Raw genomic sequence first — 24672 nt, forward strand, 5'->3', positions numbered from 1 at the left:
CCCACCCTCAAAGTAAAAAAGCAAAAGAGCCCTTTCTAGCCTCCATCAAGGGAAAACCTTTCATATCTGTGCACATGATGCAAGGAGAGTCTAGTTGGGGCAGAACATTGACTTCAATTCAGTCCATGTCTTGTTAGGAATGTTCAGCTGAGCCCATTTCTTGTTTGAAAAGTTGAATGCTTATCTTCTGAAGGGTCTAAAATCTTAGGAATCATGTGCAACTAGTAGTTCTATATACTCAATTTAAACTTTGAGAATCAAGCAAGAAATAAATACCCTCTTCTGTTAGTGCAGAGATGCTGCTGCCGTAGCAGCCGAGTCAAATAGCAATGATTCGAAGCACTTCTTCTTCCATTACACTATTTTGGAAACCTAAGGACTAGATTGTATGGATATGGAAAATACAGGATTTCCGATCCTAGTGGGAAAAGGAGGGAAACGGATACTCAATTTAAAGTGAGTAAACAGAATTTCATACCCGATCTCATAGATCCCTACAGAATTCTGTGGAAAGCCGTATTCGATGAAAGTCGTATGTACGGCTTGGCGGGAATCTTTAGAAAGAGGATCTTTTGTCTGTTGCAACTGGAAACAAGAATACTCAGTTTCCTTATTAGTTGGCTTTACTCTTTAGATATATTATGTGTAGTTGTAAATAACTTTCGTTAGATTTGGACACTCTTCATGGATGGGTCAAGTCAAATAATCACATAGAAGGGAGAGCATCTGTTAGAGCCTCTAGATCGAAGGTATGCCTGTGTCAGAGGGCTGATGAGGTATTGATGAGGACGCACTGTAGCCATCGCAGATCAGAAAGGTAACGGGGTAGTGGGGAATAGAGATTAGGGGAAGACTTCTTTATTGATAACTTGCATCAGTCACTGCAGCTACGGAGCCTTTATACAGGTGACTCAAGACCAGTGTCCTGGATGGATACAAACTTAAAGTGCTGTGGAACGTGACTGCTGCAGGTTCTGTTGAAAGGACTCTTAACTTAGGGAACAAAAGATTAATAGAACTCTTAGCCTATTCCAACTCAGGTGTGTCTGCTGTGGCCTGTGGGTTTCCTCCTCTGATATGGAATTCCCCACATAACACTCCGTAATGCCGGTTATCTACCAATTCATTGGTACACTGGCGCCCCCACTCCCACCCCTCCAAATCTCTGGGAACAGGCTACCTGTAGTAGAAAACAATGTTTTATAATGTATGGCTATTCTAATATAGAAACATGAAACAAACAGGGTATGATTCTTAATGTGTATGAGGCTGGCATCTGAAGACATACCTAAAATGTTGATGAATCATATTAGGTATTACAAAGATATTAGAGATTGAGGGTCACTCACAAGTGTACTCACTTACGGGTTAGACGGGTTAGCCGGTAAGTGAAACTAAAGAAGATCTTGCGTAGATAAAGGCTATGAACAACTCTTGTGGTGTTTTATGTTTTATCAGATCCGTGGAAACTCTAGCTGACACAAAGTACTCTGTATGCATAGGTGGTTGACGAGTCATTTTGCTGATGTCACAGGTTCTGCTTGAGTTGGCACGCAGCCGGAACAAGATCCCGCTACCCAAGTCTATTGCTCCACCTGGCTCGATTCCTCTGCCACCTGAGCAGGATACTTTGCTGACTGAAAACTACCAGCTTCTACCCGCACTGAAGCCACCAACTCAGACTGAAGAAGCAGAAGATGACAACGAGGGAGCTGACGCAATCCCTGGCAATCCCAGTCCAAACTATTCACAGGATCAGAGGGGCAACGAGCAACGTCAGCCTCAGAGCCAGAGCCAGAGGGTTTCTTTCCAACTGAACGCGGTGGCTGCCACGGCTGCAAAGCGCCCTCTAGTGACAATTGATCAGTTGAACATGGGCTAACTAACTGATGCTTGTGTAGCTTGCTGGGACCGCCCTTTCTGGCTAGTGCCCTCCTATTGCACCATGAAAAATGCTGATTGCTGAGGAAAGGGAGCAGCCTTGCAAGTAGTGTAAGTAGTAGCTGTGCACCTCTGTTTTATTAATTTCTGTGCATTATTGTCAACTTGTTGATTTTGTAGATCTTGTCGAACTTGAGCTGTCTCGTCGTTGTTTCTGAATGCTAAGTCGGTGTTTCTATTGTGACTGTGTTCCTATTATGCTTTTGGTGGCATGTGGCACATATTTGGTTGGTTAAAATGAGGACCAAACAAACTAAGTGTACAATATAGAAATAAATCTTTTTTTATCGATATAGAGATAAATCTGTAGTTCACTATTTTTCTCATTGTTTGCTTTTAATGCTAGGGCTAGTAGGATGTAGTGTTACCTTCTGTGCATGTCGCCTGAAGAACTATTGACAAATAAAAACAAAAACAAAACAGCCCGTCTAGCTCAGTTGGTAGAGCGCAAGGCTCTTAACCTTGTGGTCGTGGGTTCGAGCCCCACGGTGGGCGACCACCTTTTTATTTTACTCTCCAGGAATCAATTTCCTTGTGCAATGCATGAATGATGAAGAGAGAATTCCTTATTTGACCCTTTCTTAAAATTTGCTTCCTTATTTGACCCAAATAAAATTTTCTTTCCTATATGACATCTAAAGTAAATTTTGTTCCTTATCTGACACTTTCGTTCATTTTAGGCATTAACTGTGTTAAGTGTGAGATGAAAAGACCATTTTGCCCCTAATGCATTTTGCAAATATCATGATGTAGTAAAAAAAAGCAACCCAGTTCATCCATATTTTAGCGATGTTGGAAGGATGCTGCACATGTATGTGTATGCTTCAATATTTTGTTTCTTAGGTAAACTGATTTGTGCGTTTAAAAGCTGTATAAAACATCCGTAGAAATTATACTAGCATATCTATTATTTGTACTACAGAGTCGACGGCCGTCGATTAGCCAACGGCGCTGTAGCGGTCTTGGCCTTGGGCGTCCACCAGTCCACACACGGCGCCACGGGCGCGGCTGCTCATACGTGGTGCTATGAGTTGTGGACGGCGCCGGCATGGTCTGCAGGTGCACGGCAGCAGCGATTAAAGATGTGCGCGGCAGCAGCGATTAAAGACCTACACATCATACAACAGTACTTTGATAGATCAAAGTTACATTTTCCTCACATAGACGCTGAACAGATTACGTAAGGAAAAAAAAACTATTGGAGCATAGATATAGATGTGCATCATCCATTGAACATCCTAAAAACATGGGTGAACTGATTGCTTTTTTTACTACTTTTAGGATAGTTACACAATGCATTAGGGGCAAAATGGTCTTTTTGCCTCACATTTAACTTGGTTAGTGTCTAAAATGGACGGAAGTGTCATATAAGGAACAAAATTTACTTTAGGTGTCAAATATTTTGGGTCAAATAAGGAAGCAAGTTTTAAGAACGGGCCAAATAAAAAATTCTCTCAATGATGAATCAGCTTGTAATTTGTACGCAGGCACTTGCCTTTGCTCAGGCTGTGTTCCAATAGTTTCTTTTTTCGAAATAGTTCTTTGCATTACTCAATCAGGGAATACAAATCACGTTCCAGACCTGACACAAGCCACACAACAGTTCGAACTTAGGACCTACCAAAATTTGTCAAACCGTGACTAGAAAAATTCCAAGTACTGTGTATACAAGTAATACACAAGAACTACGGGAAGCTCTCCTTGATCTCTTTTTTTATCAACAAAGCGTACTCCCTCCGTTTCTTTTTACTCCGCATATAAAATTTGATCAAAATCAAACTACATAAAGCTTGACCAAATTTATATCAAAAAATATGAACATCTACAATACTAAAACTATATAGTACGATAATACATTTCATGGTGCATCTGATAATATTGATTTCATATTGTGAATGTTGATATTTTTTAATATAAAATTGGTCAAACTTTATAAAGCTTGACTTTGACCAAACCTTATATTATATGCAGACTAAAAAGAAACGGAGGGAGTACTTCGATCTCGTTCACACAAAAAAAAGCGTACTTCGATCTGTTGACATCTCTGCTTCTCACCATGTATTGACCTCTTCCAAACAGTCCGACTCCACATCAATAGGAAGGTTACTCCATTGCAAGGCCAGCACTAATCCTTCTCTGATTGCAAATTTTTTAGATTCAAACACATCATTGCATGGGTTTTCCTTTCCGATTCCCCGTGCCCCTTCGCTCCTGCCCTCGTGCGAACTCTCATCCAAGGATTCCTTGCCTCTCGCCGGCGCCACCGCCGGTCCGCTTTGTCTTCTATGGTCCTTGAACCATGTAGGCGCGGTGGATCCAAGCCCTTGCTGGCGGGAGGGCTCCGTTTTTAGATGCTTTTTTGAGTTTTATTAAGTTTTTTGCCATGCTCAAGAAGATGAGACGATGGCGGCTTCTTGAAGATGGAATAAGATCCTACCCGTCTAGCCCCATCCTGGTGATGTTTCAAGCATCTTGGGAAGATATGTGGAGGTTTGTCTCCAATGGATCTCGTGGGATCCGGTCGACGTTTATCTTTGGTCGTTCTTACATAAGTCAACTACTTCGGGGATACCAGATCCCAACCAGACTATTGTTCTGCCTTGACTCTTGCAAAATTTGCTAAGCAATCGCTGACCCGATTCTGATCATGAGGAACATGTGATATTGACGTCATATGAAGAGACCTTAGATGCTTGATTTCTCCAACCAAAGAAGCAAAAAATGACCTATTCATGGCTTCACCCCTGACCAACTTCACTGCCAGCAGGGAATCCATCTCAATATGAATTGGCAGATCAGTACATTGGATAGCAAGTGAGAGACCCTCCATACATGCGCAAAGTTCTGCTTCCAATGCATCACGGCATCAGAACAACCCCCTGCAAGATGAATAAATTGTGTTGCCGCATGGTCAAGAAGTGCTCGTATCATCTGTGTTCCAAAGTGACCCTTTGATCATTATGAAGTAAGTACCAACACCTAGGTAACGAAAACACTGGAAAGTGGAAAAGTATTATTATGAAGCTAAATTTGGAGTAGATAGAAATAATCCATAGAGAAAACAAATATTACTCGCAAAAAGTAAGGGAAAAATATTCGTAGAAAAAATGACTTTTTGATCATTATGATAGTGATCTAAATGCTCTCATATCCATCACCTAGGTAACGAATCACTCGAAAGTGGAAACATATTTATTATGAAGCTAAATTTGGAGTGGATAGTTTTCTTTTTCTTCCCATGGAAGAAAGAGGACCCTTTGACTAGGGTTTCTTGTGCCTCCCTCCGGTGCCACCGTCGGTCTATCTCGTCTCATGTGGTTTTAGGGTCATGAAGGCGTGGTGGATCACGGCCTTTGCCAGCCGAAGGGCTTCGTTTCTTCATGCTTCTTTGAATTTTGTTAAGGTTTGTGTCCTACTAAAAAAGACGAGAAATGTTGATAGGAAAAGTGACATTTTGATCATTATGATAGTGATCTAAATGCTCTTATATCCAGCAGCACCTAGGTAACAAAACACTCTAAAGTGGAAACGTATTTATTATGAAGCTAAATTTGGAGTAGATAGTTTTCTTTCTTCTCGTGGAAGAAAGATGACCCTTTGACTATGGTTTCTCGTGCCTCCCTTCGATCCCGCCGTCGATCTACCTCGTCTCCTGTGGTCTTAGGGCCATGGAAGCGTGATGGATCCCGGCCTTTGCCGGCGGGAGGGATCCGTTTCTTCATGCTTTTTTGAGTTTTGTTAGGGTTTGTGTCCTGCTCAAGATGGAATAAGTTTCTCCCCGCCTAGTCCCCGTCCCGATGGTGTTTCTAGCACTGTCGGAGGCCGTGTGGAGGTTTGTCTCTGGCGGATCTCTTGGGATTCGGTCGGCGGTTGTCTTCGGTGGATTAACGTGGATCTTGTCTTTGTTCGCTTGTGCTTGTGTGTCTACAGGTTGGATCCTTAAGATCTACGCTTCTCTTCATCGGAGGCGGTTGCTATTCTGGTGCGCTGGTCCTATGAGGCATTAACACGACGACTTTCTGACTGTCTACTATAACAAGGTTTGCCCGACTCTAATGAGGGAGGGGCAAAGATGACGGCACGCCTTCGGCTCGCTCCGGTGCTTGCAGTCGTCGCTAGGTGGTCTACTAACATGTATGTATTTTTTCACTCATGATGTTCTTTGTACTCATGATGGTACTTTTGTACTCATGTTAGGTGGTCTACTAACATGTACTTTGTAATTTTTTACTCATGATGTTCTTTGTACCAACTTGACAGTTGATGAATGGATTGAAAGGTTTTCTCGCAATTTTAGGTGGTCTACTAACATGTATGTATTTTTTCACTCATGATGTTCTTTATACTCATGATGGTACTTTTGTACTCATGTTAGGTGGTCTACTAACATGTACTCTGTAATTTTTTACTCATGATGTTCTTTGTACCAACTTGACAGTTGATGAATGGATTGAAAGGTTTTCTCGCAATTTTTTTGGAGTAAATAAAAATAAGCCACAGGGAAAAAAATACTGGCTAAAAGAAAGAAAACAATATTGGTAGGAAAAAAATATATCGACGCCTGAGAGATTCGAACTCTCGCGGGGAAACCCCATGTACTTAGCAGGCACACGCCTTAACCACTCGGCCAAAGCGTCTTTTTTGTTTTTGGAGCTACTTTACATTTTATAAATGAACTTGATATCCAACCCGATTCGTTCCCGGAAACCCTCCACCAGCCAGGACACAGCAATCAGAGCATGGACAGCGGCGGCGGGAGGAGCCTCCGGCCCGGACGAGCCTCGCGACGCGCGCGTGGTGCGGGAGCTCCTCCGGTCGATGGGGCTCGGCGAGGGCGAGTACGAGCCGCGCGTCGTGCACCAGTTCCTGGACTTGGCCTACGGCTACGTCGGGGACGTGCTCGGCGACGCGCAGGTCTACGCCGACCACGCCGCCAAGCCCCAGCTCGACGCCGACGATGTCCGCCTCGCCATCCAGGCCAAGGTCAACTTCTCCTTCTCCCAGCCGCCGCCCCGCGAGGTACGAGTACCACCAATCTCACCAAATACCCTAGCACTATATATCCTCGTTAGATTCGGACAAATTACTAGGTTTCGTAGCTTCATCCTACGACCTGGTGGACGACACGCAACAGCTGCTACCATCTTCAGCTGGTGAATGACGAAACAATTTCCTATGAACCTATCAGATTCAGAGGGAGTAACGTTGTGGTCTCCAATTGGGGAAATAGTAAGCACAATAGAGGATGTGCAGATGTGTCGCCGAAGAAACAATCTCCATTCAAGAAATGTTGTGCGCTGTTGAGATTTCAGTTAATTGCTGGTTCTTGGCTGAGAGACATTTATTGGAAATTTTTAAATTTCAAATAAGGTTGGATTTATTAATAGAACGCATTATTCAGTAAGAGATTCGGCTAGAAGCCACCGTCCTCAACGAAGAGATTCGGTTTTGAATCCTTCAGCCAACGAAATGTTATTTTGTCTACACTTGTAGCCGTCTGAGGGACCAACATATCAGTCAGTGTTACACTGAAATTATAAGGAAAACATAGGAGGGAATGTGGGATCGGAACCCAGATTCATCCCCAAATTCTCAGCTTTGCAAATAGTACTAGTACTCTAGCACCCTACCAAGAATGGACCAAGATGACTCCTTTATCCTTTAGGAAGTTGGAACCAACCGAACTTTTGCCAATTTGGTGGGTAATCAGGGAGTGTCGACAGGTAAATCCCTGGGTGCTGCTAGTAGCAGAGGATGGAAGGAGAGTCCAGTGGCAGAAGATTGACGTTCAATTTAGTCCATGTGTTGTTACGAATGTTAAGCTGAGCCCATGGCTCGTTTGGAAAGTTGAATGCTTATCCGCTGAAGGGTTCAAAATCGTAGGAATCATGTGCCGCTAGTAGTTCCATATACACAATGTAACCTTTGAGAAGAGAACCAATCAAGAAATAAATACCCCCTTCTGTTAGTGCAGATATGCTGCTGGTGCTGCAGCAGCTGTCTTACTGTTGAAATTAGAAACAACAAAAATACTCGGTTTCCTTATTAGTTGGCTTTACTCTAGATATATTATGTGTATTATCGTTAGATTGGAACACTCTCATGGGATGGGTCAAATGAAATAATCACATACAAGGGAGAGCATCTGTTAGAGCCTCTAGACCGAAGGGTATTCCTGTGGCCAGAAAGTGCTAGATGGTTAACAAGGTACCGTAGCCAGCGCAGATCAGAAAGGTAACAGGGTAGTGGGGAAATAGTGATTACGGAAGACTTCTTTGTTGATAACTTGCATCAGTCGCTGCAGCTAGGGGACCTTTATATAGGCGACTCAAGACTAGTGTCCTGGGCGGGTACAAACTCAAATTGCTGCAGAACAAGACTGCTGCAGGTTCTATTGAAATGACTCTTAACTTAGGGAACAAAATATCCTTTCCTTAATAGACTCTTAGCGGATTCCAACTCAGGTGTGGCTGCTGTGGCCTGTGGGCTTCCTCGGAATCCCCCACATAACATTTCGTAGTAGAAAAACAATTTTTGGAAATGCATGGCTAGACTTCATAACAAGAATATACAAACAGGTTATGATTCTTAATGTGTACTTTGCTGAAATCTGAAGATATACCTAAAATGTTGGTGGATCATATTAGGTAGTACAAAGATATTAGAGATTGAGGAGTCACTCACAAGTGTACTCACTTGCGGGTTAGCTGGTAAGTGCTATACTAAACAAGATCTTGCGTAGAAAAAGGCTATGAACAACTCTTGTGGTTATGCTTTGAAGTCAAGTGCTTGTTTTATGTTTTATCAGATCCCTGGAAATTCAAGCTGACACAAAGTACTCTGTATGCATAGGTGGATGACAAGTCATTTTTCTGATGTTACACAGGTTCTACTCGAGTTGGCACACAGCCGGAACAAGATCCCGCTGCCCAAGTCTATCGCTCCACCTGGCTCGATTCCTCTGCCACCTGAGCAGGACACTTTGTTGAGTGAAAACTACCAGCTCCTACCCGCACTGAAGCCACCAGCTCAGACTGAAGAGGCAGAAGATGACAATGAGGGAGCCGACGCAATCCCTGCCAATCCTAGTCCAAACTATTCGCAGGATCAGAGGGGCAGCGAGCAACATCAGAGCCAGAGCCAGAGCCAGAGGGTTTCTTTCCAACTGAACGCGGTGGCTGCCGCGGCTGCAAAGCGCCCTCTAGTGACAATTGATCAGTTGAACATGGGCTAACTAACTGATGCCTGTGTAGCTTGCTGGAACCGCCCTTTCTGGCTAGCGCCCTCCTATTTCACCATGAAAAAATGCTGATTGTTGAGGAAAGGGAGCAGCCTTGCAAGTAGTGTAAGTAGTAGCCGTGCACCTCTGGTTTATTAATTTCTGTGCATTATTGTCAACTTGTTGATTTTGTAGATCTTGAGCTGTCCCGTCGTTGTTTCTGAATGCTAAGTCGGTGTTTCTATTGCGACTGTGTTCCTGTTATGCTTTTGTGGCATGTGGCACATTTTTTGTTGGTTAAAATGAGGACCTAACAATACGTGCACATCCTATAAAGCTAGATAAAGGGAGTACAAAGTGTACAGTAGAGTTGAAGATAAATCTGTAGTGCCTGCACCATTTTTGTTTCTTTATCGGTGTTTGCTTTTTTGACTGGGGAGTAGGATGGACTGATACCTTCTGTGCGTGGAGCATGGAAGAGTTACTTAGAAATCAAAACAAAAACAAGACAGCCCGTCTAGCTCAGTTGGTAGAGCGCAAGGCTCTTAACCTTGTGGTCGTGGGTTCGAGCCCCACGGTGGGCGACCACTTTTATAAATTTTTTTCTCACTCCCCAGGAATCGATTTCCATGTGCAATGCATGAATGATGAATCAGCCATAAGAACTACGGGACAAGCTCTCTTTGATCTCTTTTTTTATCAGCAAAGCGTACTTGACATCTCTGCTTCTCACCATATATTGACCTCTTCCAACAGTCTGACTCCACATCAATAGTAAGGTTACTCCATTGCAAGGCCAGCATTAACTCTTTCTTTGATTGCCAAAATTTCAGATTCAAACACATCATTGCATGAGAATAGGTGTGTGCACAAACAAAAAATGATGGCACCAGAAGCATCCCTTAAAATCATGCCCGTCCCTCCAATACCATCGAAAAAGGAAGTATGAGCATTAAATTTAACCGGGTCATCAAGTGGAAACTTCCATATGCTGTGATCCATAGAAGGTCCACTATTGTACGTCGGCATGATATGTGCATAGCATGTTTGAACATGAGCTTTTCCTTTTAAATGGTCATCATGAAGTAAGTAACACCTAGGTAACGAAACATATGGAAGCACATTATTAGGATGCCAATTTTGGAGTAGAGAGAAATAAGCCATAGAAAAAAAACTCACAGAAAAAAAAAGATATCAAAGCCTCAGAGATTCAAACTATTCAAAAGAAAGTGCTCCTATCATCTGTGTTCCAAAGTGACCTTTTGATCATTATGAAGTTTTTTTCTCGAATATGCACGAATGTGCGTATCATTCATTAAAAAAGTGATCATTATGAAGTAAGTACCAACACCTAGGTAACAAAACACTGGAAAGTGAAACGTACTATTATGAAGCCAAATTTGGAGTATATAGAAATAAGCCACAGAGAAAACAAATATTACTCGCAAAAAGAAAGGAAAATAATATTGATAAGAAATAGTGATCCAAATGCTCTTATATTTATTTACGAAGAGATTGAGTACCAGCACCTAGGTAAGTACCGGCACCTAGGTAACGAAACACTGGAAAGTGGAAACGTATTTATTATGAAGCTAAATTTAGAGTAGATAGTTTTCTTTCTTCCGTGGAAGAAAGAGGACCCTTTGGCTACGGTTTTTCGTGCCTCCCGCCGGTGCCGCCGTCGGTCTAACTCGTCTCCTGCAGTCTTAGGGCCATGAAGGCGTGGTGGATCCCGGTCCTTGCCACCGGGAGGGTTCCGTTTCTTCATGTTTTTTTAGTTTTGTTAGGTTTTGTGTCCTGTTCAGAGAGGCGAGGCGGTGGTGGCTCTCTGAAAATGGAATAAGGTTCTTCCCGCCTAGTCTCCGTTTCGATGGTGTTTCTAGCTGCCGGTGTTCTGGGAACGGGGGTCCCCAGACTTGCCTGCCTGCGGCCCATGGCGTGGCTCTGCGAGCGGGCCCGTACGGCCCATCTTCACCAATAAGCATTCAAGACCCTCGCGAGGGGCCAAGCCTCGCGAGGCGGACGACACAAGACCTCCTCGGGAGCGGCCTCACCAGGCTGGCTCGCGAGGGGCGGAGAGATCAAGGCAAGGCAAACCTCGCGAGGTTCCAATGACGTGAGCCATGACGATCGAGACCAGGCGGGCGCCAGGGCGCACAGTGTTCTTATTTCCTCTTTGGTGCTAAGGAGGCAAGCGCAGACGAAGAGTACCGAGGCATCAAGCAAAGATTTCCATATCGGTGCAACGAGGCCAAGACCAGCAGGACGACAAGACGGAAGTCACCATGGAGCCCAAGGCGGCGTCACCACCAGAGCCTTTGGCAGGCGAAGACTGCTTTTGTCAGGATAACTTGTACTAGCTGTCCCCTTTCAAATTGGCAGTTGTTGGCTCCTTTCCCGCTCAATATTTAGGGAGAGGACCAGGTGTTGGGTAACGTAGTAATTTCAAAAAAATCCTACGCACACACACACACAGGATCATGGTGATGCGTAGCAACGAGAGGGGAGAGTGTGTCTACGTACCCTCATAGACTGTAAGAGGAAGCGTTTATCAACGCAGTTTATGTAGTCGTACACCTTCACGACCCGTTCCGATCAAGTACCGAACATACGGCACCTCCGCCTTCAGCACACGTTCAGCTCGATGACGTCCTCGTCTTCTCGATCCAGCAAGAGGGGCGAAGTAGTAGATGAGTTCCGGTAGCACGGCGGCGTGGTGACGGTGTTGGTGAAGAACAATCTCCGCAGGGCTTCGCCTAAGCACTACGAAAACTATGACGAAGGATAAACTAGAGGGGACGGGGTTGCCGGCACACGGCTTGGTGTTTCTTGATCTGTCTTTGATGCTAGCCCTGCCCCTCTATTTATGTGTTGAGCCCCGGGGTCAAAACTTGGAGCAAAAGCCTCCTCAAAGTCGGTTTTGCCCGAAAGGCAAGAGTCCCACTCGGACTCCAGGACCAAACGCCACAATCCTTGGCGTCTGGCCCAGACGCCATGGGCCTCGGTGTCTGGCCCAGGGCCAGACGCCAGGGTCTCCGGCATTTGGCCCCCTGGCCTCCGCAGAACTCCTTTTGCACCGACTTATAGCCCCGTGGGCCTGACCCCTTGGCCTAACCATATCATCCAATATATGAATCTTTACCTCCGGACCATTCTGGAGCTCCTCGTCATATCCGTGATCTCATCCGAGACTCCAAACAACATTTGGTTACCAACATACATAACTCATAAATACTATATCGTCAACGAACGTTTGAGCGTGCGGACCCTACGGGTTCGAGAACTATGTAGACATGATCGAGACACTTCTCTGGTAAATAACCAATAGCGAAACCTGGATGCCCATATTGGCTCCTACATATTCTACGAAGATCTCTATCGGTCAAACCGCATAACAACATACGTTGTTCCCTTTGTCATTGTATGTTACTTTCCCGAGATTCGATCGTCGGTATCTCAATACCTAGTTCAATCTCGTTACCAGCAAGTCTCTTTAATCGTTATGTAATGCATCATCCCGCAACTAACTCATTAGTTACATTGCTTGCAAGGCTTATAGTGATGTGCATTACCGAGAGGGCCCAGAGATACCTATCCGACGATCGGAGTGACAAATCCTAATCTCAAAATACGCCAACTCAACAAGTACCGTCGGAGACACCTGTAGAGCACCTTTATAATCACCCAGTTACGTTGTGACGTTTGGTAGCACACAAAGTGTTCCTCCGGTAAACGGGAGTTGCATAATCTCGTAGTCATAGGAACATGTATAAGTCATGAAGAAAGTAATAGTAACGTACTAAACGATCAAGTGCTAAGCTAACGGAATGGGTCAAGTCAATCACATCATTCCCCTAATAATGTGATCCCGTTAATCAAATGACAACTCATGTCTATGGTTAGGAAACTTAACCATCTTTGATTAACGAGCTAGTCATGTAGAGGCATACTAGTGACACTATGTTTGTCTATGTATTCACACATGTATTATGTTTCCGGTTAATACAATTCTAGCATGAATAATAAACATTTATCATGAAATAAAGTAATAAATAATAACTTTATTATTGCCTCTAGGGCATATTTCCTTCAGTCTCCCACTTGCACTAGAGTCAATAATCTAGATCACATCGCCATGTGATTTAACATCAATAGTTCACATCACCATGTGATTAACACCCATAGTTCACATTGTCATGTGACCAACATCCAAAGGGTTTACTAGAGTCAATAATCTAGTTCACAACGCTATGTGATTAACACCCAAAGAGTACTAATGTGTGATCATGTTTTTCTTGTGAGAGAAGTTTAATCGACGGGTCTGCCACATTCAGATCCGTATGTATTTTGCAAATTTCTATGTCAACAATGCTCTGCATGGAGCTACTCTAGCTAATTGCTCCCACTTTCAAAATGTATCCATATTGAGACTTAGAGTCATCTGGATCAGTGTTAAAATTTGCATCAACGTAACCCTTTACGACGAACCTCTTGTCACCTCCATAATCGAGAAACATATCCTTTATTCCACTAAGGATAATTTTGACAGCTGTCCAGTGATCTACTCCTAGATCACTATTGTACTCCCTTGCTAAACTAAGTGTAGGGTATACAATAGATCTGGTACATATCATGGCATACTTTATAGAAATTATGGCTGAGGCATAGGGAATGACTTCCATTCTTTTTCTATCTTCTTCCGTGGTCGGGCATTGAGTCTTACTCAATTTCACACCTTGTAACACAGGTAAGAACTCTTTATTTGACCGTTCCATTTTGAACTACTTCAAAATCTTGTCAAGGTATGTACTCATTGAAAAAACTTATCAAGCGTCTTGATCTATCTCTATAGATCTTGATGCTCAATATGTAAGCAGCTTCATCGAGGCCTTTCTTTGAAAAACTCTTTTTCAAACACTCCTTTATGCTTTCCAGAAAATTCTACATTATTTCTGATTAACAATATGTCATTCACATATACTTATCAGAAATGCTATAGTGCTCCCACTCACTTTGTTGTAAATACAGACTTCACCGCAAGTCTGTATAAAACCATATGCTTTGATCACTTTATCAAAGCATATATTCCAACTCCGAGATGCTTGCACCACTCCATAGATGGATCGTTGGAGCTTGCTCACTTTGTTAGCACCTTTAGGATCGACAAAACCTTCTGGTTGCATCATATACAACTCTTCTTTAAGAAATCCATTAAGGAATACAGTTTTGACATCCACTTGCCAGATTTCATAAAATGCGACAACTACTAACATGATTCAGATAGACTTTTAAGCATCGACATGAGTGAGAAAATCTCATCGTAGTCAACACCTTGAACTTGTCAAAAACATTTTGCGACAATTCGAGCTTTGTAGATAGTAACACTACTATCAGCGTCCGTATTCCTCTTGAAGATCCATTTATTCTTAATGACTCATCGATCATCGGGCAAGTCAATCAAAGTCCATACTTTGTTCTCATACATGGATCTCATCTCAGATTTCATGGCCTCAAGCCATTTCACGGAATCTGGGCTCATCATTGCTTCATCATAGTTCGTAGGTTCGTCATGGTCTAGTAACATGACTTCTAGAAAGGATTTTTGTACCATTCTGGTGCGGACCATACTCTGGTTGTCCTAAGAGGTTCGGTAGTAACTTGATCTGAAGTTTCATGATCATCATCATTAGCTTCCTCACTAATTGGTGTAGAGATCACTAGAACTGATTTCTGTGATGAACTACTTTCCAATTCAGGAGAAGGTACAATTTCCTTATCAAGTTCTACATTCCTCCCACTCACTTCTTTCGAGAGAAACTTCTTCTCTAGAAAGGATCCATTCTCAGCAACAAATATCTTGCCTTCGGATCTGTGATAGAAGGTATACCCAATAGTTAATTTTGGGTATCCTACGAAGACGCACTTCTCTGACTTGGGTTTGAGCTTATCAAGATGAAACTTTTTCACATAAGCATGACAACCCCAAACTTTAAGAACGACAGCTTAGGTTTCTTGCTAAACCACAGTTCATACGGTGTTGTCTCAACGGATTTAGATGGTGCCCCTTTTTAATGTGAATGCAGCTGTCTCTAATGCATAACCCCAAAACGATAGTGGTAAGTCAGTAAGAGACATCATAGATCGCACCATATCTAGTAAGTACGATTACGATGTTCGGACACACCATTACTGTAAGGGAATATTTATCCCTAAGGTGTTTTGGTGATTGATGACAATGCTTTTGCGGACTAATCGTGTGCCTTGAGTTTCCCAGACGTTTCATCTCTAGGCACAAGACGGGTTGGTGCCCCTCGAAGACTTTTGAAGACGGCGTTTTTCTACGTTTCTTTTTGGTGGATTTGAGTCGTAGGAAAGCCGTACTATTAAGAGGGGGTCCGTGTCAGAAAGGTTTGGGTGGAATCATCATGTACACGTTTTCTTCCTTGTCCCCTCCTTTCCCTTGCACTTTGGAGCATCCTTCGTTTATCCTCTTTACCTTGTCCTGGCTGCTGTTGATGGGCTGCGGTAGTACTACTCCTTCTTGAGCGGTAGTACCGCAGGCACCCGCAATAGTACCGTACTTCGGTGCGGTAGTACCGCTCCTCTGGAGCCGTAGTACCATGGCCCCCAGGCCAAGTACCGCTCCTTCACGGTAGTAGGGGCGGATGTAATTTTTTACATCCGTGCCACCGCGGTAGTACCGCATCCCTTGCGCGGTAGTACCGTGCGCGGCCTGGCTCAGCTGCCAGACGGTAGTATCGCTCCTCTGCGGTAGTACTGTGTCGGATTTTTGCTTCGTCCGTTTACCAGCGGAAGTAGGCACTGATGTATTTTTATCCGCGCTCTTCCCAGGCTAGGGGTTTCCTGCCTTGCGGTAGTACCGCAAGGGGGAGCGGTAGTACCATGCCCGCGGCAGTACCGTCCTCAGCCCTTGTGCTACAGGTCTGCCCTAGCTGCTGCTGCTGCTGCGGTAGTACCGCGGGTCCTCACGGTAGTACCACGTGGCCTTGTGGTAGTACCGCTTGTCAGCAAGCGGAAGTACCATGTGGCCTTGCGGTAGTACCGCTGGTCTGGGGCGGTAGTACCGTTGGTCGCGGGCTGGTAGGTGGATAATGGTTGGATTTTTGTCCTTAGCTATAAAAGGGGTGTCTTCTTCCTCTAGTTGACTACCTCTTCCAACCCTAAGCTCCATTGTTGCTCCAAGCTCCATTTTCGCCCGATCTCACTCCCTAGCCAATCAAACTTGTTGATTTGCTCGGGAGTGGTTGAGAAGGCCCCGATCTACACTTCCACCAAGAGAAATTTGATTCCCCCACTAATCCCTTGCGGATCTTGTTACTCTTGGATGTTTGAGCACCCTAGACGGTTGAGGTCACCGTGGAGCCATAGTCCATTGTGGTGAAGCTTCATGGTGTCGTTGGGAGCCTCCAATCGAGTTATGGAGTTTGCCCCAACCTTGTTTGTAAAGGTTCGGTCGCCACCTCCAAGGGCACCAATAGTGGAATCACGGCATCTCGCATTGTGTGAGGGCGTGAGGAGAATACGGTGGCCCTAGTGGCTTCTTGGGGAGCATTATGCCTCCACACTGCTCGAACGGAGACGTACTTCCCCTCAAAGGGAAGGAACTTCGGTAACACATCCTCGTCTCCACTGGCTCCACTCTTGGTTCTCTCATGCCTTTACTTGTGCAAGCTTATTTGTGATATATCTCTTGCTTGCTTGTGTACTTATCTTTGTTGCATCATATAGGTTGCTCACTTAGTTGCATATCTAGACAACCTACTTTGATGCGAAGTTTAAATTGTTAAAGAAAAGCTAAAAATTGTTAGTTGCCTATTCACCCCCCCTCTAGTCAACTATATCGATCCTTTCAATTGGTATCAGAGCCTCGTCTCTTTATTAAGGACTTTACCGTTCGAAGAGTATGGTTGACGTCATAGAAGGTGAGGAGGAGCACTCCGGTGCAAATCCGGTATCTTCTACGGGAGATGGGGAACCGCGGTCTCTCGTGAGGAGTTTAATGTGGCGTTGGACACATTGAAAACCTCCATGACGACCGAGGTCAAAAGCATGTTTAAATATTTCTTAGAAGAGCTTAAACTTTCCACCGCACCGTTGAAAGTGGGTGATCCCGCCAATAAGGTGACGGATGCTACCTCCGACAAGGGGGAAGCTACTAGGGAGAAAGCCCTTCCTACTAGTGGTAAGAGTGGCACCGGCATCTTTGCCCATGTGGAACCTCCACTTGTCTATGGTGGACCTCTCCCTTCAACTCATTTGAATCATGCCGGGCCGGCCCCTAAGATTGAGAAGAATGTAGAATTTGATTCTTGGGTCTATCGTTTTAAGCGCCATTTAAATCATGTGAACACTAACCTTTGGAGAATCATTGAAGCAGGTTTCTATCCGCATGACCGAAGCAACTTCACTCCTAGAGAAGTCGTGGATAATCAATTGAATGAGAATGCTCTCTTCATCATTCAAGAAGCAATCCCACCCGAAGACCTTCCTCATCTCCGGCCTTACTCCTTGGCCAAAGATGCTTGGCGCTAAGTGGCTTCCCTCTACCGGGGAAGCGCAAGCATTCAACGCTCCAACTATGAAGTGGTGCAAGATAAAGTCGATGAGTTTGCAATGAAAGAGGATGAAGAACCTCGTGAGCTCTATTGGAGGGTAACTAAACTCGTGGTCTCACTCCGAGATCATGGAAGTAAGGACATGGATGAAAATTGGATTAAGCGAAAATTCCTCAAGGCAATGATACCCTACCACAAAGCCATGTCCTCCGTCATTCGTCAAAGGCCGGTGTCGGTGTCAAAACCGGTGGATCTCGGGTAGGGGGTCCCGAACTGTGCGTCTAGACCAGATGATAACAGGAGGCAAGGAACACGATGTTTTACCCAGGTTCGGGCCCTCTTGATGGAGGTAAAACCCTACGTCCCGCTTGATTAATATTGATGATTTGGGTAGTATAAGAGTAGATCTACCGCGAGATCAAGGAGGCTAAACCCTAGAAACTAGCCTATGGTATGATTGTTGTATATGATCTATCGACTAGCCTGGCCTCGGTTTATACAATGCACCAGAGGCCTAGGATAACAAGAGTCCTAACCGAATACGCCGGTGGGGAAGAGTCCTTGTCTTGATCGCCAAGTCTTGTGGAATATTCCTTGTATGCGGTAACTGTCCGAACTGGCCCATGAGTATACGGCCATGGGGGTCCTCGGCCCAATCTAATAGATCGGGAGATGACGTGGTGAGTACCCCCTAGTCCAGGACACCGTCAGTAGCCCCATGAACTGGTCTTCAAGTTAGGGATGCTCCTCGATTCTTCCGAACTGTTCTTCATCTTCGGTTGACGGTCTTGAAAACTGGTTCAACAAATCTTCTCATCTTCGATCTTGAGGATCGCCGAAATGCATTCGGTGAGTTTACACGTCGGGTATCCGAGGAGCCCCTTTAAGTTTCTGGCCTTTATCAATACCTTGTTATTTTTATGCCACACCTCGGGTTTGAAATTGTTCCCGGGCGGCAGCATCCTCTTGCGTCCGAGCTCCAACGCCGGACTGCATTCGAGGTATCTTTTGCAGCCGAGCACCAACGCTGGACCGCTTCCCAGCTCTAACGCCAGAATGTATCCGAGCTCCAACGCCGGACTATGTATCCGAGCTCCAACGCCGGACTATATCCGAGGTGTCATATCACCTTGGTTCAAAAAAGTTTGAAGGAGTTTAGCCGAGCTTAATGCCGGAAATGCCCTCTATGGAGCCAGCCACTAGCGCCCGAGCTTTATGCCGGACTGCTTCCGAGGTGGTGCACCACCCCGAATGTGGGCTGATTTTTGTGAATATTTTTTATTGGTGCAATTTATTCTCTGCCGAGATATATAGCCAGTAGCCCTCAAGGTGTGTATCGGTCTAAAACCCGAGATGCACCTGAAGGATGATGTAAGACCGCTGATCCTAGTAGCCACTGAGACTCAGGTTGATTTGCAAAATCGGCCTGAGGATCAAGTCCAAACTCGGCAGAATACTTCGGGACACTAAAAGCGGTGTGCTCAGTCCTTGAGACTCAGGTTGGGTGCGGCCGACCAACCTGAGGATCAAAATCTCCTCAAAAACTATATTGCACATAAAATTTTCTGCATTGGACAAGCAATGCAGTAGCCCCCGAGACACTGGTCGGGTGGCAACACCAGATCAGGGGATCGATATGCCCCTTTAATATTTGTAAATAATAAGCCCGAAGCCCAGTAGCCCCCGAGCCTTAATGCGGGCACGGGTGGCCGAATTAAGGATCAATATCCATAGTAAAATCACAAATTATGTGTAATGACTCTATGTATCCAAGTACTTTACGTCATTAATGCTCAGATCCGCATTGTACAAAACTTTGTTGACCGACCATCGGCTTCCACCTCCTCGGTCAGTAGCCGAGGAGTGTTTGTCCTACTTTATAAAACCTTCATGAGGGCAAAGATTTACAACAAACAAGGCAATCTGGCCATACGGTTTTATAAACAAAGGTACGCAGAGAGTTATATTACTGTTTAATAGAAGAAATGTCTTCCAAAGAAAATAGTCCCGCTATCGGTTCCTTTCTTTGGGTTGTCATGCTAAGCATGATCATTAAACCTCAGCTCTAATGTAAGAGCAAAATATCGAAGATTTAGTTTGGGAGGCCAGTTAATAGCCCCCGGTAGTGTTTGGCGACAGTCGGGGTCAAGCCGTAAACACTTCGGCCAATGTTATGAACGACCCGTCATTTAACATAGTCATCGGATCGCTGACCAGTTTATGCTTATTGTGACAGTCAGTTTTCGGCTTTCTCCATTGAGGTGCTTAACCATGTGAGCTGGAAGCACAATCGCAGTGGTTCTCCCTTTGCATGCCTAGCCAAACAAAATGGAACGTAGGAAGCAAGTACAGGAGCTGGGCAACCCAACTATTGACCGAAGAAACAATTCGAAACCGATGCATATATAGCAATATCTGAGAATGTTTTTGCCGAATCCCTAAAGGTGTCCGGCGTTGCACTGCGAGACTAATGCTGGAAAAGCACAAATAGTTTAAAAGTGCCAAAAAGCTTGGAAAACCAAGAAACGTCAGTAAAAACATGACGTCCGAACAAGATCAAGTGTTCGGTGCCAATCCGAAAATTGGTCTTAGAAAAAAGAAGTGCTTCTGTCGTGCTTTAACATGATACATCCTATCTCAAGACTTCGAGCGGGTCAGCCTACGGCTTCAACCTCCTATCCCGAGGGCGGAGTACTTCTCATTAGGCCAGTTTAGCAAACTAAACTCTAGCGGCTTTGAGAGAGAAATTAGGCTCCCCGGCTAGTGACCGCACACTCGCGTCGAAAAAAGGAGTGATAAATAATAATAATAAAACTTTGCAACGACTAAGAAGAAGAACACTTATTATAAAATGGCTCAAATAAACTTAAGAGCCCCCAAGTGACTTGGGTAGAAGAATGATTGCATGTACCGAAGTACTTATATCATATCTATGTTCAACCGAACTTTAAACGCGTCTTAACCGACCGTCGGCTTCTCCCTCTTCGGTCAAGGACCGAAAAGTGTTATGTACTCCATCGGTCGAGAATATCAACGGTGTTTCCAATAACCAGGCAATCAGGCCATAAGGTTGTAACAGACAAAGCGCGCTTAGGGAACTTATGCTATATTACTGCGAAGTGTAAGAAGCATCTTCGAAGAAAATAGTACCCCCACCGATACCTTTCTTCGGTGCTCATTGTTATTATGAGACTTGTGCAATAGATTTTTTGTACTCATGAGTTCCGTTGTGTGCCGACCATCATTGAAAACTATAAGAGCGCTAGCTTTCGGCTTCACCCAGTCTGAGGTCCGGCTCGGGTGACCCGATCGTGACAATCACAGAGGTGATCCCTTTACTCCCTAGCCGAACAATCGGGAACGTAGGGGTAAACATAGGAGCGAGACAACCCAGCTTGCAAATCGCTTAAGTCAATATGGTGCATGTTGTGGCATAATACACGAACAAGGAACGAAGCCGTACAAGTATAATCATATGCAAGAGGAAAAGCTTCATAAATGAAGCCCCCAAGTGAATTAGGTCCTTGAATTTGTGTGTCACAAACAAAGTTTGGACAAGGAAATTTTTTACAAGCAACTTTTTTCCAAAAAAGTATAATGCTTGGTCGAACCGAACACAAGTTAGAAATTAAAGCATTGAGCATGAAAGCGACTTAGCTGGTTAATGTGTTCGGTATTGATGACGCGGTCCGAGCTTGATGCGGGGCAAGGTTCCATCCCCCAAGCTGGTCCTGAGGTGGCGGAGCGGAGAGCTCGACACACTGAAGTGATGACATAGCACGGTCAATGCAGACCGGCAGAGTGACGCTGAAGTCCCCGGATCATTTTCCTGTGCACAAAAAATAGTGCAAACTGGAGATAATAGTAATAATGATAATTAAAAAAATGTGTTGCATAATAAATAATTTATGCAAAGTGAGGAATAGAAGAAATATGGCCTGGCGCCGAAGTCAATGTCGATGCAGGGCGTCGGCGTGATGTAGTAAAGGCATGACAAAGCTTGAATTCACAGGTCGGTCCGAGCTCCGGATGCGGCGTTCGCCGGACAATGTACGGAAACTGATCGAACCACCACGCAACCGTCATTAATGCGGTCACCATTTGATAGACCTGTGTACATATCATGGACAAACCAGAGTAATAATTCCTTGGGAAAAATGAACCCAAACAAGCAAAAAATACTGGGATTAATAGCACCTGGTTTATTTGTTGTAGCAATCCGAAGGAAGGTGATTCCCAAAATTGGGACTCGCTCCGCACACCCATTGCCTGATGGGCGATGAAACGACGGCATGGCAATGCTGGTAAAGGTTGACTCGCTGAGGCAAAGCCCTGGGCCCAGCTAACATGACGGAGCTAGTCGGCTAGTGACGCCGAAGTGTCCGGAGTAGGTTGAGTGAAGAGATGGCGAAGCCCCCGGTCCAGCCGAGATGTCGAAGCCTCGACGTCAGCCGATGAGTCGAAGTAGGTCGGCATGATGGACACCAGCTTGAAGAAGCAATAGTGCGGCCCTGTCGATGCAGGTCGTGACGTGGTCGATGCCGGCTTGATGAAGCGACCGCGCGGCGATGCCGGTATGCCGGCTCCGTGTAATCCGTGGGGCGGGGATGTTGATGATGATTTATCCTTCGCGATGCCGGACTCTTGTTCGGCTTGCCGAGATGATGATACGAAGAAGTTGAGCTCGGCTAAAGTGACGACGTGTCTAGCGCAGGTCGGCAGCCGTGGAGTAATATTGCCGGACTGGTTTGACACCAGCATGATATCGAAGACCATGTTCAAAAGATCTTAAAGTTAGTGGGATGTGTTCGGAAACAAAATACAATACCCTATACAAAACTTCCTGTAAAAGGGATGTCCGAAATCCCGTTCATAAAAAAGATAAACTCGGGTCGGATTCGTTTTCGCGCAGAAAACTGATCCAAAAAGTGATGCATTAATCGGAAGGTTCCCGGAGTTTGGACGGTCGGATCAAGCTGAAATTTTGAGGGGTGGTAGATATAGTAATTCCGCAGCCGATCAACGGTTGGATCTTTCAAAGGACGTCCGAGCTAGAAGCTGGACATCACGCCCTAAACTCGTCCAGATTCCCGTCCAGATTTGACACGGCTCTGGTATATTATAGATTGCCGGAGATTCCTCCATCGGAACTCGACGAAATTTTGCATGATCTTTGAAGACTCAATTCCGCACAATTCCACCAAAGAGATCGTCAAAGAGATGCTCTAAGAGGTGGTGGCAGCGGATACAAGTTCACTGTTTGGAAAAACAGCACGGTCGCTTGAGGGCAATGTTAAAGTTGAGCCCCCGAGCTCCATAGATGATTCCTCCGTGATCTTGATAGAGATCGGAGTTGATGTTTGATGAAGGCCCTCGTCCGAACATGATGATCCGAACACGGGGTGCAATTCTTGGTCGAACCAAGGTGACCAGTCGAGCTGGTGATGAAGATGCCGAAGTCGCAGTTGATCTGCAGGCGAGCCATCGATCCTTTTGTCGATCACACAGCGGAACTCTCAATGAAAGCACCAATGTCGGTGTCAAAACCGGCGGATCTCGGGTAGGGGTCCCGAACTGTGCGTCTAGACTGTATGGTAACAGGAGGCAAGGAACATGATGTTTTATCCAGGTTCGGGCCCTCTTGATGGAGGTAAAACACTACGTCCTGCTTGATTAATATTGATGATATGGGTAGTACAAGAGTAGATCTACCGCGAGATCAAGGAGGCTAAACCCTAGAAACTAGCCTATGGTATGATTGTTGTATATGATCTATCGACTAGCCTGGCCTCGGTTTATATAATGCACCAGAGGCCTAGGATAACAAGAGTCCTTTCCGAATACGCCGGTGGGCAGGAGTCCTTGTCTTGATCGCCAAGTCTTGTGGAATATTTCTTGTATGCGGCAGCTGTCCGAACTGGCCCATGAGTATACGGCCATGGGGGTCCTCGGCCCAATCTAATAGATCGGGAGATGACGTGGTGAGTACCCCCTAGTCCAGGACACCGTCAGCCGGACTTCCACACCTTATCCTCAAGTGATGTGTTGGATGAGTTCGTTGCTATGAGCATCTTGGACAAGACTGCCGACAATGCGGTACTTCGCTCTCAAAGAGTAAAGAAACCCAACCTTGCTCTAAAGGCCAAGGTTAGTATGGAGGAAGAGGATGAAGAGTAAGAAGAGGAGAGCAACCTCGAAGATACGAAGTATGCCTATCATGAACACATGGCCCTGTTGATGATCGTAGCAGAAATTTAAAATTTTCTACGCATCACCAAGATCAATCTATGGAGTAATATAGCAACGAGGGGAAGGGGCGTGCATCTACATACCCTTGTAGATCGCTAAGCGGAAGCATTGAAAGAACGCAGATGAGGTAGTCATACTCGTGGCGATTCAGATCGCGGTCGATTCCGATCTAAGCGCCGAACAACGGCGCCTCCGCGTTCAACACACGTGCAACCCGGTGACGTCTCCCATGCCTTGATCCAGCAAGGAGAGAGGGAGAGGTTGGGGAAGACTCCGTCCAGCAGCAGCACGACGGCGTGGTGGTGGTGGAGGAGCGCGATACTCCTACAGGGCTTCGCCAAGCACTACGAGAGACGAGGAGGGAGAGAGGTAGGGCTGCGCCTTGGGAGAGAGAGACTCGCGTGTTGGGCAGCCCAAAACCTCCACTATATATAGGGGGAAGGGAGGGGCTGCGCCCCCACCTAGGGTTCCCTCCCTAGGGGTGGCGGCAGCCCCCAGATCTCATCTGGGTGGCGGCCAAGGGGGAGAGAGAGGGGGGCGCACCTAGGGTGGGCCTTAGGGCCCATCTGCCCCTAGGGTTTGCCCCCTCTCCTCTTGAGGGCGCCTTGGGCCTTGGTGGGAGGCGCCCCAGCCCACCTAGGGGCTGGTCCCTTCCCACTCTTGGCCCACGAAAGCCTCCGTGGCTGG

The 24672-nt window shown here is 45.4% G+C and overlaps 2 protein-coding genes and 3 non-coding genes across 5 annotated transcripts in view; 4 read left to right on the forward strand and 1 right to left on the reverse strand.

The window, feature by feature from the left end:
- Positions 1-2121, forward strand: part of LOC119269781 (transcription initiation factor TFIID subunit 9-like) — a 3806-nt gene extending 1685 nt beyond the window's left edge. The window contains exon 2 of the mRNA XM_037551704.1: positions 1535-2121. Within this exon, the coding sequence (XP_037407601.1) occupies positions 1535-1882 (348 nt within the window). The 3' untranslated portion in view covers positions 1883-2121. The remainder of the gene's footprint in view (positions 1-1534) is intronic.
- Positions 2122-2363: 242 nt separating this feature from the next.
- On the forward strand, positions 2364-2436 carry TRNAK-CUU. Its single transcript has one exon. It is a non-coding gene; the product is annotated as a tRNA-Lys (tRNA).
- Positions 2437-6496: 4060 nt separating this feature from the next.
- Positions 6497-6578, reverse strand: TRNAS-GCU. Its single transcript has one exon. It is a non-coding gene; the product is annotated as a tRNA-Ser (tRNA).
- Positions 6579-6637: 59 nt separating this feature from the next.
- LOC119269782 (transcription initiation factor TFIID subunit 9-like) lies at positions 6638-9404 on the forward strand. Its single transcript, XM_037551705.1, has 2 exons — positions 6638-6960; positions 8828-9404. The coding sequence occupies exons 1-2, from the start codon at positions 6760-6762 to the stop codon at positions 9173-9175; spliced, it is 549 nt and encodes a 182-aa protein (XP_037407602.1). The 5' UTR covers positions 6638-6759; the 3' UTR covers positions 9176-9404.
- Positions 9405-9671: 267 nt separating this feature from the next.
- TRNAK-CUU lies at positions 9672-9744 on the forward strand. The gene has a single exon. It is a non-coding gene; the product is annotated as a tRNA-Lys (tRNA).
- The last annotated feature ends 14928 nt before the right edge of the window (positions 9745-24672 follow it).

The sequence above is a fragment of the Triticum dicoccoides genome, chromosome 3A, assembly GCF_002162155.2.
Source record: "Triticum dicoccoides isolate Atlit2015 ecotype Zavitan chromosome 3A, WEW_v2.0, whole genome shotgun sequence".
NCBI classification, from domain to species: Eukaryota; Viridiplantae; Streptophyta; class Magnoliopsida; order Poales; family Poaceae; genus Triticum; species Triticum dicoccoides.